Source organism: Myotis yumanensis, unplaced genomic scaffold, assembly GCF_028538775.1.
Source record: "Myotis yumanensis isolate MYYU_CA2020_CCGP unplaced genomic scaffold, mMyoYum1.0.hap1 SCAF_2, whole genome shotgun sequence".
NCBI lineage: Eukaryota > Metazoa > Chordata > Mammalia > Chiroptera > Vespertilionidae > Myotis > Myotis yumanensis.
In genome coordinates, this window is record NW_027223753.1 from 187,910,392 (window position 1) to 187,926,843 (window position 16,452).

Here is a 16,452-nt window from a genome sequence, read left to right on the forward strand (position 1 = left end):
CCTCCAAACACGTATGTCTCAGGATTCCTTGTTCTCAGGTTCTAGGAGCACAACTGTATCACAATTGGAAAATGAGCTCCACAGTCTATCAATTTATGATCCATTTAGATTCTTCTATCATCATTCCTCTGGGGTGATTTCTAGCTTGTCTCCTGTAAACCATCCAAGGCTGAAATTCACCTGAAACCCGCCCTTCTTACATCACAAGCCTTTCTTAAAACGCTGTGTCCCTTCAACACTTACATCACCTGTTTCCTAAATTCTTTGACTTATTTTCAGATCTTATTTGGTAAGATCTTTGCTTGCTAATTTTTCTCTTTTTATTTTCCTCCTCATTGATAATCATGTTTTTCTTACATTGGTCAGTATTGCCAATTGCAGAGAAATTCACCTATTCATAAAAATTTAGCTCTCATCAAAAATAGAGCTTCAATTGAAGCCAGGCAAACCAAGTAAAAATTTCAGTTTTGACTTCAGAAAAGCATGAAAATTAAACGTTGGAAAAAATGATCTTTTGTATGTGACCCCCCCCACCCTACATAGCTGTTGAACAAACTCAAAAAGGTTAGAAAAAATTGTGTTTCTAATATCTAATGATTGTTAAATGTAGAGAGCTTACTGCTGATCAGACACTTGGATTTTCTATAGCTGTCTTTCAAATTGTGTTAACACATATCTAGGTTTTAGCCCTAATACATTTTTGCAGTTGGGAATGACAGGCTGACAATTTGCAGACTGGACAACTTATTTTCCCATTTATTTGTACATTCTCAAATATAAAAAATGTTGATTCTAAAATAAGCTAAAAAGAAAATTCTTTAATTTCCTCCAGATATGAATATTTTTACAAATCATCCATGACCTTAATCTGTTCTCAGGTAAATAAGCAAAGTTTGTATGTGTACTCTCCAAACAATTCATTGCCTTACTATAGTGAATATTTGGTCTTTAGGAATGAGTGTTATTTATTGTTGGGAAATGAAATAAACTTAAGCCATAAACAATATAATGTCATGCTGAAATCTCATAAATATGCAATTTTCTATATTTTGACCATGGCAGATGCTATTTTTTTCTAGTTATAAATACGAATTTTACTGAATTGTACTTTTCAAAGAATAAGGAAAGACACAAAATTGTAAGTCGCAAACAAAAGGTTTAGTGAAAAGACAAGTAGAGAGCAAGGCAGGGAAGGAGGAAGAAAAAAAGGAACCCCTTATTTTTTCCAGAGATATAGGTATTAGCAAGGTAGAAAAATATAAGCAAGTTTTTCATTAAATAAGAAGAAGAAATGAAAGCAATGGGTTTCATTAAGGCAGCAACTGTAGACTCAAAAAAATGCAGGAGGCAATGTTGGATCAAGATATACAAGTAATGACATTGTTTTGGTTAAATGATTTATGAAACCAGAAAACTTCAAAATCCCTTGAAGCTCATACTGTCACATAAGAAAAGAAATTCCAAATACTTACATCTTTGAAATTCACATCTTTTATGATACTCTAGTTTGTCTCTAACCATTCTGAATAGCATAAAATGGTCAAACATTTTTTTAGTATTCATAATTTTTAAGAAAGGTCATATAAAGCAACACACAAAAAACAAGCAAATATGATACTTAATTCCAGAATAATGGCAAATTGCTTTAGAGGGGCTTGTAGGTGCTCTCAGGCACAGAGCATATAATGGTATAGTTTGATGCTCACTCTCCCTCTTTTCAGTAGATATTCCCTTTTCGCAGAAGTTCTAAATTCCACATTCATTATGAAGCAAGGTTGAAGTAAAATTTATTTTTCTCATTGTCTCTAATGCTATGAGTTCTAATAATATGTCAGAAAAGTTATTTATTAAAAATGCATTTGAGTTGGGATTTCCAAAGAATTTTAAAGTTTTCTTTTGGAATGTAGGTGCCTGTCATACCAAAGTTGAACATGCATCCAAGCCATCACCAAGTTGAAAAGGAAATGCAGCCCTAACCAGTTTGGCTCAGTGGATAGAGCATTGGCCTGTGGACTCAAGGGTCCCAGGTTCGATTCCGGTCAAGGGCATGTACCTTGGTTGTGGGCACATACCCAGTAGGGAGTGTGCAGGAGGCAGCTGATTGATGTTTCTCTCTCATCAATGTTTCTAGAAACATCATCAATGTTTCTAACTCTCTATCCTTCTCCCTTCCTCTCTTTAAAAAAAAAAAAAAAATATATATATATATATATATATATATATATATATATATATATATATATATTTTTTAAAGAAAAGGAAATGCAGTCTGGCCAGCGTCACTCAGTGGTTGAGCATCCACCTATGGACCAGGAGGTCACAGTTTGATTCTAATTCCTGACCAGGACAGATGTCTAGGTTGTGGGCTCAATCCCCAGTGTGGGACTTGCAGGAGGCAGCCAATTAAAGATCCTCTCTCATCATTGATGTTTCTATTTCTCTTCTCCCCCTCTCTCTTACTCTCTGAAATCAATAAAAATATATTTTAAAGAAAGAAAAGGAAATGCATATGATTGAGTTTCTGCATGGGGTAGAGAGAAGTAGGGTACGTAGTAGCATTTGTTGAGTTACAAATTGCGTTCAGTGGTTAGATAGGCCTTGGGATATTTTTCTGAAATAAAACTAAGTCCATATATTTTGTTAAATGTTTTAAAGCTCCTTTCACTTTAAAGTAAATATCCAAAGATCATGATGTCTTCTGCCAATCAATATTTCTTTTACATTTACCTAGTAGCCAGAGACTGTTTGATTTATTTCTCCACGCAGTTTGAGGGATGTAGCTCAGATTACGGCAATAAGTATTAGAGAGGAAAGGGCTAAATGAATCCTGGACAGCTCTAAAGGAAGATGGCATTTACCATACATTACCTATGCATGTTTTCTCATCTGAATCAAGCCGGTGTCCATGGTTACAGGAACAATGGGGCCCACCAAGTGCATGTTCGCAGTGATGTGAACAACCACCATTGTTCTTTTCACAGCTATTGACAATTTCCAGTTCAATCCCTTTCCAAACAAGCAGAAGAGGGTTATTAGCATAACAGCAGAGAAACCTGAGTATATGTCAACAAGAGGAATACTCTGTTGGGAGGACAACACACTTTATTGGAAATTTATCAATCCTCTACACATATAAAAGTAAAAGTCTGAGGGGCTATTAAGGATTGCAAATGTCTATACAATATCAAAACGCTAATAAACCTATAAGTAATATTAAGTTGACAAAATGGTGTAGAAAGGGAAATAGTCCACCACTGGTTATTAAACACTTATCTTAAATGACATTTACCTTTGGAGATTCTCAGTTTTTTCAGAACATAAAAAAAAAAATGTGTATTGAATCAGTAATCAGAAAGCACAGAGGTTGTCTGCCAGCTGACATTTCTTCTGTTCTCACGCTAATGGTATGTTATTATCTGTCCTTTCTAGAGGCTAGGAGTACTTGAAAATACTGTTAAAAATAGCCTTGAAACAGAAGTATGAACACAAAACCAATGAATTAGCTGATCATATTTAAATAATATCATTTTAATGTGCTAATTAGCATTGAGGTATATGAAAGTCACTTATTATACAAACATACTATTACTCTGAAAACCAATTTGCTGATCCCAGTACATGTTAATTTGGGGCATTTTGGGTGACATCAAATTCACCATATGGATGCCAATTATATTGAGCACAAAGGCATTATAATCAATCATTTTCTAAGTGAAGAAATGAGAAATTTAAAAATGCTTTGAATCATTGTTAAAAGTATGGATGTAGGTACTCTGCTATTTTTATCATTGTCCTCTATTGTTCTTCATTTGTGTTGCTTGGACAGAAACTCTTATTAATGAGAATGTCTACAGTGATTCATTTCCTTCCATTATTAATACCTTAATCTTTTAAAAGAAGATGAGAAATAATGGCAAGGGTACTTGGGATTGTGGTACTCCTTGAAAGTCTATATTGCCATTGAAACTGCCTAGGTATGTGCTATAGTTCCTGTACAGTTACAGAATAGAAATGATCCTCCCTCATCCCTGGCCTCCAGGCTATAGAAGGCAGCTTCCCTATGTGTCCCAGAGCACCTCTCTTCATGCCATCATTATCCTCTATTACCAAGCTGATAACAGATGTTCAAAAATAGGTTTTGAATAATTGAATAAACAAAAAAGAATTATGCTAATCAATTTATTGCTGAAAATAAGAGGCCCTTTGGGTTTAGAAATAGCTATTTTAGGTCTGAGAAAATTAGAAAGCTAAAGGAAAAATTAAAATAATAAAAGGAACTGATTTTTCATGATATGTTAACATATACTCTTTAGGGAGACATCTTTCAAATTTTGGCTCCTATTCTTGTTATTTTTCTGTGATCAATGCAGCTCTAAGACTTCTGGTAATACTTTACTTATAAATAATATTATTATAACACCATTAAAATGTAAATATATACTAGAGGCCCGGTGCATGAAAATTCATGCACTGGAGGTGGAGGGGTCCCTCAGCCCAGCCTGCGCCCTCTCACAGTCCGGGAGCCCTCAGGGGCAGGAGGTGACCTAGCAATCAGGGGAAGGCAATGCCCCATCACACCTCTGCTGCTGCCACTGACAGCAGTGGAAGCCTCGGCCAGCCCTGGTTACCTGAGCTTTGGGCAGCCCTAGGAGGCTGGGCAGTAGAAATCAGAGGCTTGCCTGCACCTCGGGCCAGCCCTGGGTGGCTGGGGGGCTGAGGGTGGGTCCGGCTGCACTGTGTGCTTGCCATCCCCCCGGCGGGGCTGGAAGGACTGCGGGACTCCAGTGGGGCTGAGGGGACTGGGCACCACCATCTTGTGGCTATTGGCACCGCCATCTTTGTGACTGTGTGACAGTTAATTTGCATATTCCCTCTTTATTAGATAGGATGAGACTAAAACAAGGGAATACTCAGATCTATAACTGCCCAATAGAAGTAAGCTAAGATTTTGTGTCCTTCATACAGATGATGATATTTAACCATAGTACTTAAAATTTTTCACTTTAAAATACTTTTTAAAATGACTCTTGTAGTTTCTCATAGGTAAAAAGTAATTATTATTTACTCTCTCTTTATATCTCTTTAAATGCATTAAATTTAAGTTAAACTACATATCGCTTGGAAATTTGGGGAAGTCTTATTTAACCAATTTCTAATCATAAAATAGTGATAGTTCATGTCCAGTGCACCATGGGGATCTGATGTTGTGAGAGCCTCTGAGAAGAGATTATATAAATATACAATATTATTTTCCTAGTAAAATGTTAAAACAATATTTTCCTAAAATATACGTGCTATATAAAGAGCACATAATTCATCATTAAACATTACCATGCTCTCAAAACATTTACTCCACCTACAGATTTTGAAACAACTCAAAATACTAGTTTTTATCAAGAAAGTTCTGTATGTCAGTTAGTAAATATTGAAGCTTGGTGAGAGCTGCACAAAGAATTTGGCTAGCGAAATATTCACTTAAGAAAAACAAATCTAAAACCACACTTCAACCAAATGTATTCAACTCTAGGGTAAACTGCTTTCCCAAGTAAATGCTATAGAAAGCCTTTAACTCATAACTCATTAATACTGGCCCCCTCTTTCATGATAACTGAGAATGCACCTGTCATATTACAAGAGGTTTTATTTCAGATATTTGTAAAATGTTCCTGGCCACATTAAAAAGTCAAAATATTAATAATAAGAAAAAACCCATCCATGTTTCTCTGCCTCAGGGCATTAAGCAAAAGGCTCACTTCAGAAGAAGTTGTATCCTAATTATTAGTAAATTTTATTTAGTTTGTTCTTTAGAAGACATATCACCATAGCAAAATTGCACTGTCTTTAAGCAGTGGAAATATAGCAACAGACCTTAAGACTTCACTGATGACCCAGGCATTAAAGAAACATAGAATTTTATGCAGTGGAGGAAAATGAAGAATTTAGTGACCCTAAGTATGTCTGTTCACGAGAGAGCTTAGGTAAAAAACATGAAATTATTTATTCTATTTATCACTATTTTTACTCTTCTCCATTAATTAAAATTGATAGAGAGATATATGTATAAAAATATATGATGAAGTTGAAAGGATAGTATATTTGGAGCCCAAAGACCCCAGTTAAAGTCCCAGTTCTCACTGACTAATTTTGTATCATTAGCTTTTTGGCTTCAACATTAAATAGATACTCACTAAGTTGTGGAGAAATGGGAAGAGCATCTTTGGAACTGAGACTAGAAATCAGCGGTTTGTTTGGGGTCAAGTTTGCAATGCTTATTAGTTAAGTAAATAGAGATATTGAGTACATAGTTTGGCATATTCACAGCTAATTAAAGAAAAAAGTGGAAATATAAATTTAACATTGAGAGAGTGGCCAAAGACGGAGAGAAAAACCTGAATAGTATGAACACACGGAAGAGAAGAAAGTATTTCAAGAAGAATGGGGGTTAGTCAACTGTGTTGGAAGCTGCTGAGAGGTCAGATAGTATAAAAGCAGAGAAGGTAACAGGCAGTCTGGTAACACAGAGGTCCTGGTTGACCATATTGAGGTAGAGGTGATAATCTGATTAATATGAGATGATGAGACAATATAAGATGAAGAGGAGACATTGACAATGTTATAAAAAATTTGCTGTGAAGGTGATCAGATGAAGGCTCTGGTGGCACGTAGGCCTGTCAGAGTATACTTCCAGGATAGGAGCTATTGGAGTATGTTCACAAGCTTCTGAGAATGACCCACTAGATAACTGCACCAGCAGGGATCTTCAGATAATGAGAAGGAATGGAATCCAAAGTACAATGAAGAAGACAGTCTTTGATAGCAGTAGGTCCACTTCCTTCATAGCAATTGAGTCAAGGCTTCTACATATAATTCTATGAGCAATTTCAAATCAGTTGGTAGCTTGAATCATGGTTAGCAACGATTTTATTGATAACATCAGAGATAAGGTAAGAATAAAGGCAAAAGGGTGATATAAAGATTTAGAGGAGAAAGGAAATATTCAACATTGGTTTTGATCGTGATGAAAGTGGACATATTCCATAGTATAGTTTTGTCCAGCCATGTGGCTGACTCATTTGAGACTTACGAATTTCAAATAAAGCCAATTAACATGGTTGTGTTTTAAACCTAGCAAAACTCTTCTGCTAAGGTATAGGTGTGAAGTGGAGAAGGAAGGGAAGAAGTCACTGAGAAAAAAGGTAGAGGATGAAGATAAGGAAGAATAAGAAATTGTTGACCATGATCACATGAGAGGCAGGGATAAGGAAAGCATACAAAGAAATAAGAAAACATATTATTCTGTCATTTGAAGAAGAAGAGGGTGGGTGAGGATGGGAAATATTGAGGCAGAGAACATGAAATATGAAGGAATCTGAATCAGATGGTTTTAAAGTTAGTTAAGTAGAAAGTGTGTTCCTCTATAGATTAATCAGCAGACCAGTGGGGAAGACACGAGAGAAAGAAATAGCTGCAAGAGCTATTAACAGCAGCTAATAATTCAGCTAATTAACATTTTAATATATTTGTAGTAAGGAATACATTACATTATATAACTGAGCCTAGGTGAGAAAGAAGCAAAGGTTAGATGACATAGATCATAGGAGCAGAGGATGAGTCAGTGAAAGAGAATGCAAAAGTGGAAGGAAATGCTTAAAGAGGCATGAGAGAAAGGAATAAAAAATGGAGAGAACAGAAAAGGGTTGGCAGGCAAGGTACTCTTTACAGCATCCAGTGTGTCTGATATTTTGCTACAAGCTAGAGCTGCTCCTTGTACTGCTGGTTCCTTCCCTCCTACTAGTTCTTTTTCCTTGAGCTTTACCTTGGAGTTACTAGAGTTTGATAAATACTGCGTGGCAGAAGGGATGAAGAAGGGCAGACTCTTCACAGGGAGAGCCATGGGTCTAAGGGAGCTCCATGTCAGAGGACTTGAGACTTAGCCCTTGCTGGCTACACTGGGTGTCACTCTGTTGACCATTTTCTTTTATTGTTTTTTAAATTTATATTTATTGTTGAAATTATTATAGATGCCCCCTTTTCCCCCACTCACCCCTTCTAGCCCACACCTGCCCCTGCCTTAGGCCTTCACCACACTATTGACCTTGTCCAAGGGTTATGCATATCCTATATAATAAAAGGGTAATACACAAATTGACCTTAATGGCAGAACGACCTGGGAATGACTGGCTGCTATGATGCACACTGACCACCAGAGGGCAGAGACTTAAAATAGGAGCTGTCTCCTGGTGGTCAGTGTGCTCTCACAGGGTGAGCTCTGCTCAGCCACAAGCTGGGCTGAATGCTGCGAGTGCAGCAGCAGTGGCAGGAGCTTATTCTACCTCCTTGGCAGTGCTAAAGATGTCTGACTGATGATTCGGCCCGCTCCCCATGGGGAATGGGCTGAAGCCATGAGTGAGACTTCCTCCAAGGGCTCCTGGGCTTCCAAAGGAATGTCTGACTGCCAGCTTAGAGTGGGCCTAAGCCGGCAGGTGGGCATCCCCCAAGGGGTTTGGGACTGAAAGAGGGTGCAGGCTGGGCTGAGGAACCCCTCTGAGTGCACAAATTTTCATGCACCAGGCCTCTAGTATGTATATAGTTCTTTGATTGGTTGCTTCCCACCCACCCCATGCCATCCCTCTGCCATTCAACAGTCTGTTCCATATTTCTATTTCCATATGTCTCTGGATCTATTTTGTTCATTCATTTATTTTGCTTTTTAGATTCTACATATTTTCTATTGACTCTGGGGTTTGAACTTCTAAGCTCTCATCCCTACCACATCCCAGTGGCAAACATTCTCAGGAGTTTTGCATTGGCAAGATATTCAGTGTTGTTCTTTCATTACTCTTGTTTAATACTTGTCAAATGTCACACATTCCCATGGCTGTGATTGCTGCCACTTACTGTAACACCGTTTTCCATCAGCTCCCAGCTCAGAGCCAGGGTGACAGGCACAAGTGAAAGATCCCACTGAGTTCACACAGCGATGGCCGCAGTGAGCAAGCCCTTCTGCACACTCATTTATGTCTGCAGAGAGAGAAACACACAGTGGCTGTCTTTGGAGGTTGAATTCTGATTTATGTGTAAACTATAAAAATTCACTAAAGCATTCCTTCCCCTTCTACCCCCATGTCCAGTGTAACAGTAAAATATCCCAATGAATCCATATTTACAAATAAACTAACTGCTAATGACATTAATTCTAGTGTAGGCTTATGCTCTTAAACACTTATTTCTATTATAACCTACTAGTATTTATTAATTGGTAGAAAGAGAGAAGAGCACAAATAAAAAATATAGACATTCTCTATCCCCTAATAATATAGGTAGAAGTCATTACAATTTGTCTTTGGAATATATATTATATTCATAACCAAGTTTTATATTTCCCTGATTGAAGGTAGTCAGTATGTGTGGCCATAGATAAGGCAGGTTTGAGGCCTTCATATGTAGCAATCTACAATATATGTTGTACTTATGACTGTCCCTAGGCCGTGCTATTTAAACAGTGGTGCCCTCTCTCCTGACACTGAGAGCCAAGTCTATTCAGTGTCACTTCATTTTGTGGCCCATGTATTCCTTGCTCCTTCTCTTTAGATGAATAGATCTCACCATCATTTTTCCCTACTAGAAGGTCCTCCTTGTCATCTGTACCAGGGCACTTAAGAGAAATGCCCATTACATAAAACCCTAAGTAGGCAGTAATTAGGGGGATAGATTTTCTAAGAAGAATGGTTTTACATAAAAACTTTTAAAGAGATTTTATATATATAGATATAGGTGTATGCACATATCTATATATGTATATATCTGTTGATTTCCCATAAATATTTAACAGATCCTATTTTGTACCAGCTGCTGAGCAAGGCAGGTGTTATGTAAGCAAAGGACCAAAGCAGAAACATTTCTGTCAGAAAAGTGTGTTAACACAGTCCATAGAAAATTTTATTTTAGTTTTGGCTTAAAGAAAAAAAAAACCACACCTAACGCCACTCTTTAATACTTTTTCATTTTCTCAAAATATTTATCAGTCCCATAAGTCAGGAAATGTTTTGATATTTTTATAATTAATCCAAATATACCATTTCTCATGTCATGAAAATGTTATGATAAAATGAAGGATTCTGCAATTTCTCAGAAGTTATTAAAACAAAACACTGTCCCACAGGAATAACTTCATTTGTCAGTTCTGGTCATCAAATAATTTATCACTTCATCTTTGAATTGAAGTATGGCTGTTTTGTTATTTCTAGGAAACAGAAATATGTAACCTTGAATTTGTAGCCTGCCTTCCTTCCTTCCTTCCTTCCTTCCTTCCTTCCTTCCTTCCTTCCTTCCTTCCTTCCTTCCCTTTCTTCCTTTTTTGCTTCAATTATCCCTAACTCTAAGAACACTTTTGGACATACTTGGCTTTCAAAGGTTATCCATACCTTCTGTGGCCTAAAATAAAATGAAAAACTTCCCTGTGTGGTTATGGAAGGTTTTGAAATATTAATTCTGGAACTCACTTCAGAATGAGAAACAGAAACCCAAATGCATTAATTCTGAAGCTACCCCAGACCTTTTCTTTGTAATTAAAAATGTCTCTGAGTTTTTATAGTATCATAAAATACTTTTCAGAATGATCAAATAAGAGTACAAATGTTCCTTTTTAAGCATAAATAAAAACACCTTTCTCCTAGCTGCTCTAACTATTCAAACTACATTACCACACAATTTCAAACAATTACATAATTAAGCTATCAGATTCATTTTCCTACCTCTGCAGGCCTTTTTGTCTTCAGACAGCTGGTACCCTGGGTGACAGGCACACCTGGCCACTCCATTCTCACTCTGACAGATGTGGGCACATCCATTCGCACCTGTGCAGGGGTCCATCTCTAAAAGCAATTAAGCAGTGATAGTTTGCAATTAATTAACTTGAGAAAGTTATATAGAGTGGAAGGGTGGAGAAAGGTAAAGAGGGAACTGGGGCCACTGGCTTTCTCACATAAAGATGGTGAGGACACTTGAAAATTCTTTCCCACTTCAGATGCAACTAATTCATCAAAATGTTTCCCACTGTGTGGCCTGAACTCCAAAGTCTGAACAAATCAAAACACGGATCAAGGCCAAAGAAGAAGTAGCTTAATTTCACTCTTCCCAAAAGTACACCTGGTGCCCAAAGTTAAATGGAGTCAGCAGAAAATTCTCCATACACCTTTGCTCTTCCCCCACCTTCTCTCTCCATCTTTTCTACAACTTTGAGCAGCAGAATCATCCTTTCACAAACCTTTTTACCACCTCTAGACCTTCTCTGCCTCACTGTGTGAGACAAGGCCAACTGGAGAGACAGGGTCAATTCTTAGCTACAGGTGCCATGGAAATGAAAGAAAGAAGTTCAGATCCCTCTGGAATTAGCCAGCTGGCTTCCTTCTCTCCCTCACTTGCTCCCGTCTTAGTATTAGTTATAGTCTCTGAATATCCAAACTAATGTGAAGCCACACATCCTTTCAGGAACATCTCCACACAGAGCTTACCGAGTTTATGGGTGAAGTGATTCTGGTCTGACATTGGGAATCCAGCCTTGTCTACATTAAAGGCTGCTAGGGTGGGACTGCAGTCCCCCATATGTAAAAAATATAATGCACAATACAAAGAGCAAAACAATGTATAAAGCTACCTTATCTCCACATTCTCCCCTTTTAATTCAATCACTACCATAGATAAATGCTTTCATGCATTTCTTGTAAATCCTTCCAGACTATGAAAATATAAGTAATACAAATATCTATCTATTATCTATCTATCTATCTATCTATCTATCTATCTATCATCTCAGGTGCAATAGACATTGTTTTGCTCTTTGCTTTTACATATGGAGAGGTTGAGTTGAATATGCAGACCAATTAGGAAGAGTATTTCCATTTATTTTAGGTCTTTAATTAATTTCAACAATGTTTTACAGTTTTCAGTATATAATTTTTGTATTGCTTTATTAAATTTGTTCTTACTCATTTTATTATTTTTGATGCTATTATAAATAGAACTGGTTTTTTTTTAAATTTTACTTTCAGATTGTTCTTTGCTAGTGCATAGAAATCCACTTGATTTTTATTTTTTATTTTTCTTTTCACTCTGTTTCCTTTTTATTTTATTCCACTTGATTTTTATATGTAGACCTTATTTCCTGCAACTTTGATGAATTTTTTATTAGTTCTAATATTTTTGTCAGTGGATTCCTTAATATTTTCTACATACAAGATGATTTCATCACCAAATAGAGATATTTTAACTCCCCCTTTCTAATCGAGGTGATTTTTATTTTATTTTCTTGTCCTTTTTTCTCTGGCTATAACTTCCAGTACAATGTTGAAAGAAGTGGTGTGAACAGATTCTTGTCTTCTCCTGATCTTGGGTAGAAAATTTCCCTAATTAAGTATAATGTTCATGTGTGTTTTTATAGGTTTCTTCTATCAGATTAAAGTTCTCTTCTATTTCTAGTTCATTGAATTATATTTACCACAAAAGGATATTTGATTTTTTAGTGTGTACCCCCCGCCCCTGCATCTATTGAGATGATAATATGTGTTTGTCCTTTATCCTATCAATATGGTATATGACATCAACTGATTTTTAGATATTAAACTGACCTTGTTTTCCTGAGAAACATTCTATTTGATCATAGTGTATATTCCATTTTATATATTGTTGGATGTGATTTCCTTGTATTTTTTGAGGATATTTATATTTATACTAGTGGCCTTGTGCACGAAATTAGTGCACTGGGTTCCTCAGCCCAGTCTGCGCCCACCACTGTCACTGTGCTCACCAGCCTTGAGCCTGGTTTCTGGCTGAGCAGCGCTCCCCCTGTGGGAGCACATTGACTGCCAGGGGACAGCTCCTGCATTGAGCATCTGCCCCCTGGTGGTCAGTGCACATCATAGCCACAGGTCATTTTGCTGTTTGGTCGATTTGCATATTAGTCTTTTATTATGTAGGATTTATATTCATATTCATATTCATATTCATATTCATATTCATATTGGTCTGCAGTGTTCTTTCTTGTTCAATCCTTGTCTGGTTTTTGTATCAGGGCAATAATACTGGCCCTATAGAATGAGTTGGGAAGTGTCCTCTCCTTTTCTACATTTTGAAATAATTTGTGAAGAACTTACCTTTATTGTTCTTTAAATGCTTGGAATATTTTACCATTGAAACCATCTGGGCCTGAGCTTTTCTTATGGAAAGTTTTAAAAATTACTAATTCTATCTCTCTACTTATTATACATCTAACCAGATCTTCTATTTTTTAGAAGTCTGATTCAGTAGTTCTTATCATTCTAAGAACTTGTTCATTTCATCTAAGTCATCCAATTTGTTGTGATACAGTTCAGTGTTACTTTATCCTCTTTTTTATTTCCTGAGGGTCAGCAGTGATGTTCCCTCTTTCATTCATGTTTTAAATAATTTGAGCCGTCTCTCTTCTTTTCCTTTGTCACTCTAGCAGCTAGAGTCTAGCTAAAGGTTTTTCAGTTTTATTTATCTTTTCAAAGAACCAATTTTGGGTTATATTAACTTTATCTCTTATATATTTTTTTTAAATATATTTTATTGATTTTTTTACAGAGAGGAAGGAAGAGGGATAGAGAGTTAGAAACATCGATGAGAGAGAAACATCAATCAGCTTCCTCCTGCACACTCCATACTGGGGATGTGCCCACAACCAAGGTACATGCCCTTGACTGGAATCGAACCTGGGACCCTTGAGTCCACAGGTTGACGCTCTATCCACTGAGCCAAACCGATTAGAATCTCTTATTTTTCTATTCTCTATTCCATGAATTTCTATACTAATAATTATATTTGCTTTCCTTTTATTCTTACCTTTCCCTATCTTTTTCCTACTTGTGTTTCTTCTGCCTAGTATCAGTTCTCTATGAAACTCTTAAATTTAAGTCTACAGATTCAATCTGCCCCCACATTTGACCCTCTCCTCCATCATTGCTGGACCTTTTTGGTTTTGTTTGCTTCCTTCATTGCATCTGTATGTTTTGTCACAGGGTGGGAAGAAGATGTTGACCTATACAGCCATATTTATATTAGAAACTTGATATTTTTAATCAATACCCCCATCACTAGCTCTCAAGACAATGAGTAGGTAACGTCTCCTCTTACCCTTAAAAAATGAGGGATTGTTTCTATCAGAAGCAAGATTATAAAGTAGATTTCAATTATTTTTGATATGCTTTTCTCATCAACCACTACATCTGGGAACCTTTTCTCTAAACTTACTTTAATTTCCTATTGTCATTAATGCCTTCTTAATGCCTAAGGTCTTTAACTATAAGGTGTTGTTACCTTTCCAGAACAGGGCTAAATATAACCTCCCTACAGCAAATCCCAGTACTATCAAAAGCAATTTAATGAAGAAAGATAACCTTTTCAACAAATGTATAGGCAACCAAATAAATCTTGACCTAAATTTCAGATCTTACAAAAACTTAACAAAAAAATAGATTAAAAACTTAAATGTAAAAAAATAACTTAAAAAAATAGAAAAAAAATCAGCCTTATTAATACCACTAAAACTGACATCAATCCAGATAAAAATGTATAAATAAACTGGCATATTCATACCATGCAATACTATAAACTACTGCTACAAGCAATAAATTGGATGAATCTCCAGAGAATTATGCTGAGTGAAAAAAGCTAATCCAGAATAGTTACATACTATGTAATTCTATTTATATAACATTCTTGAAATGACAAATTATAGAAATGGATAGAATAGTATTTGTCAGGGGTTAGGGAGGGAATACGCATGAAAGGAAAGTGATGATGGCTGTTAAATGGCAACATGAGGGATCCTTGTGGTAATAAAAAAAAGGTCTGAAAATCTTGACAGTGTCAATATCAATATCCTGGTTGTGATATTGTTTTGTAATTTTGCAAGATGTCACCATTGAGAGAAATTGGAAAATGTACATGAGCTCTCTCTATATTACCTGATAAAACTGCAGATGAACCTAAGATTATCTCCAAAAAAAGTTTAATGAAAAAAGCAAAGCAATATGAAAACAAAATGAACAGAATTTAAGTGACCAGTGGGAAAAAAAAACATATAATAAACTAGAATCTCAGAAAGAGAGAATTAGAAAAAGAAAAAAAAAGTTGAAAGAAAATAACTAATTTTCCAAATTTGGAGAAAATTAAACCCGCATACTCTAGAGTCTCAATTAACTCGAGCGGTTATTAAACATTTATCTGCACAACACTGACTACATTGGTGGTGGTGGTGGTCTTGTCAGAATGTGTTATATTATGCAGATGAAAATCTATTTAAACAGATTTGATGTAGATATTTTCAAAGATGGAAGAATTGTCCCTGTCAACTATTTTAGTTGATTCATATCTTCACTAATTATCATCATTGCAAAGTTTTCAGTCCCCATATGGATTGCTGGATATAATAGGTCATGCACTGTCCCTGTCCTTTGTAGCCTTTGTTACCTTAAGAACTCTAGTTTTCCATTTATATGTTTAAGTACCAACCTTACTGGCTTAAAAATGTAAGCTTTTAACACTGCTCTCTCTGTTCCATATCCTTCTGATGAAAAGTGGAGCTGGGTTGCAGTACAGGAGAGAAATTCAGAAGGGGAATATTGAAGTAATGACTGCAGTAGGAGAAGAGGAAACCTATTTCCCTGGCCACAGGCACTGGCGCTCTGGACCACAGGGCTGGCAGCTTCTCCGGGTGGCTGCAGCCTGGGACCTCGGGCAGGTGGCTTGTCCATCTCCTGGGCTGCAGCCAGCCCCAGGCGCTGGCACCTGGACCAAAGGTGGGCGGCTTCTTCTTCTGGCAGCTTCTTCTTCTTCTGTGCTTCCAGGGAGGGCAGTCAGTTATGTGTATACGTGTGTGCATGCAAACATAGGCGTGTACACGTGTGTATGTGGAAATCTGCTGGGCAAGTCAAAACCATAGCAGAGTTGCCCCCTATCTCTTGAATCTTCCAGAGATACCCCCCACTTTTTTATTCTATCACTACTGGTGGGTCAGTATTTGCAGCCAGCCAGCCAGTGACTCTCTCAGTGTCTATTTCTGACTTCTTTCCCTGTCTGTCCATCATTTTTACTCCCAATATGATGTATAGAGAAGGAGTCAGGATGCTGTCTTCCCATGAATGGTACTCAGTAAAAAAACAATTGCATTTTAGTTGGGCAATGCCCCTACCCACCCTTAAAATCCCTTCCACCGTGCATTTCTGTTTCCCTTTTTGTTTGTTGGATTGTTCTGCTGCTCCTTCTCCTCACTCCACCACTCTTGGATCGTAATGTAAAATTCTTTTACCATGTCAAGAAATTATTTAAAATACAGGTACTTTGAAAAAAAAAATACAGGTACTTCTCCAAACACCGCCGGCAGCCGCCTCTTCCCTGCCCAGCTTTTTTGATCACCGGCCGGAGGGCGGGCAA

At 36.9% G+C, this 16,452-nt stretch overlaps 1 protein-coding gene across 1 annotated transcript in view; it reads right to left on the reverse strand.

Annotated features, from left to right (window-relative positions):
- Positions 1-16,452, reverse strand: part of LOC139002680 (EGF-like and EMI domain-containing protein 1) — a 405,160-nt gene that overhangs the window by 6,214 nt on the left and 382,494 nt on the right. The window contains exons 5-7 of the mRNA XM_070403782.1: positions 10,755-10,874; positions 8,899-9,021; positions 2,869-3,006 (exon numbers count right to left, since the gene is read on the reverse strand). Of these exons, the coding sequence (XP_070259883.1) occupies positions 2,869-3,006; positions 8,899-9,021; positions 10,755-10,874 (381 nt within the window). The remainder of the gene's footprint in view (positions 1-2,868; positions 3,007-8,898; positions 9,022-10,754; positions 10,875-16,452) is intronic.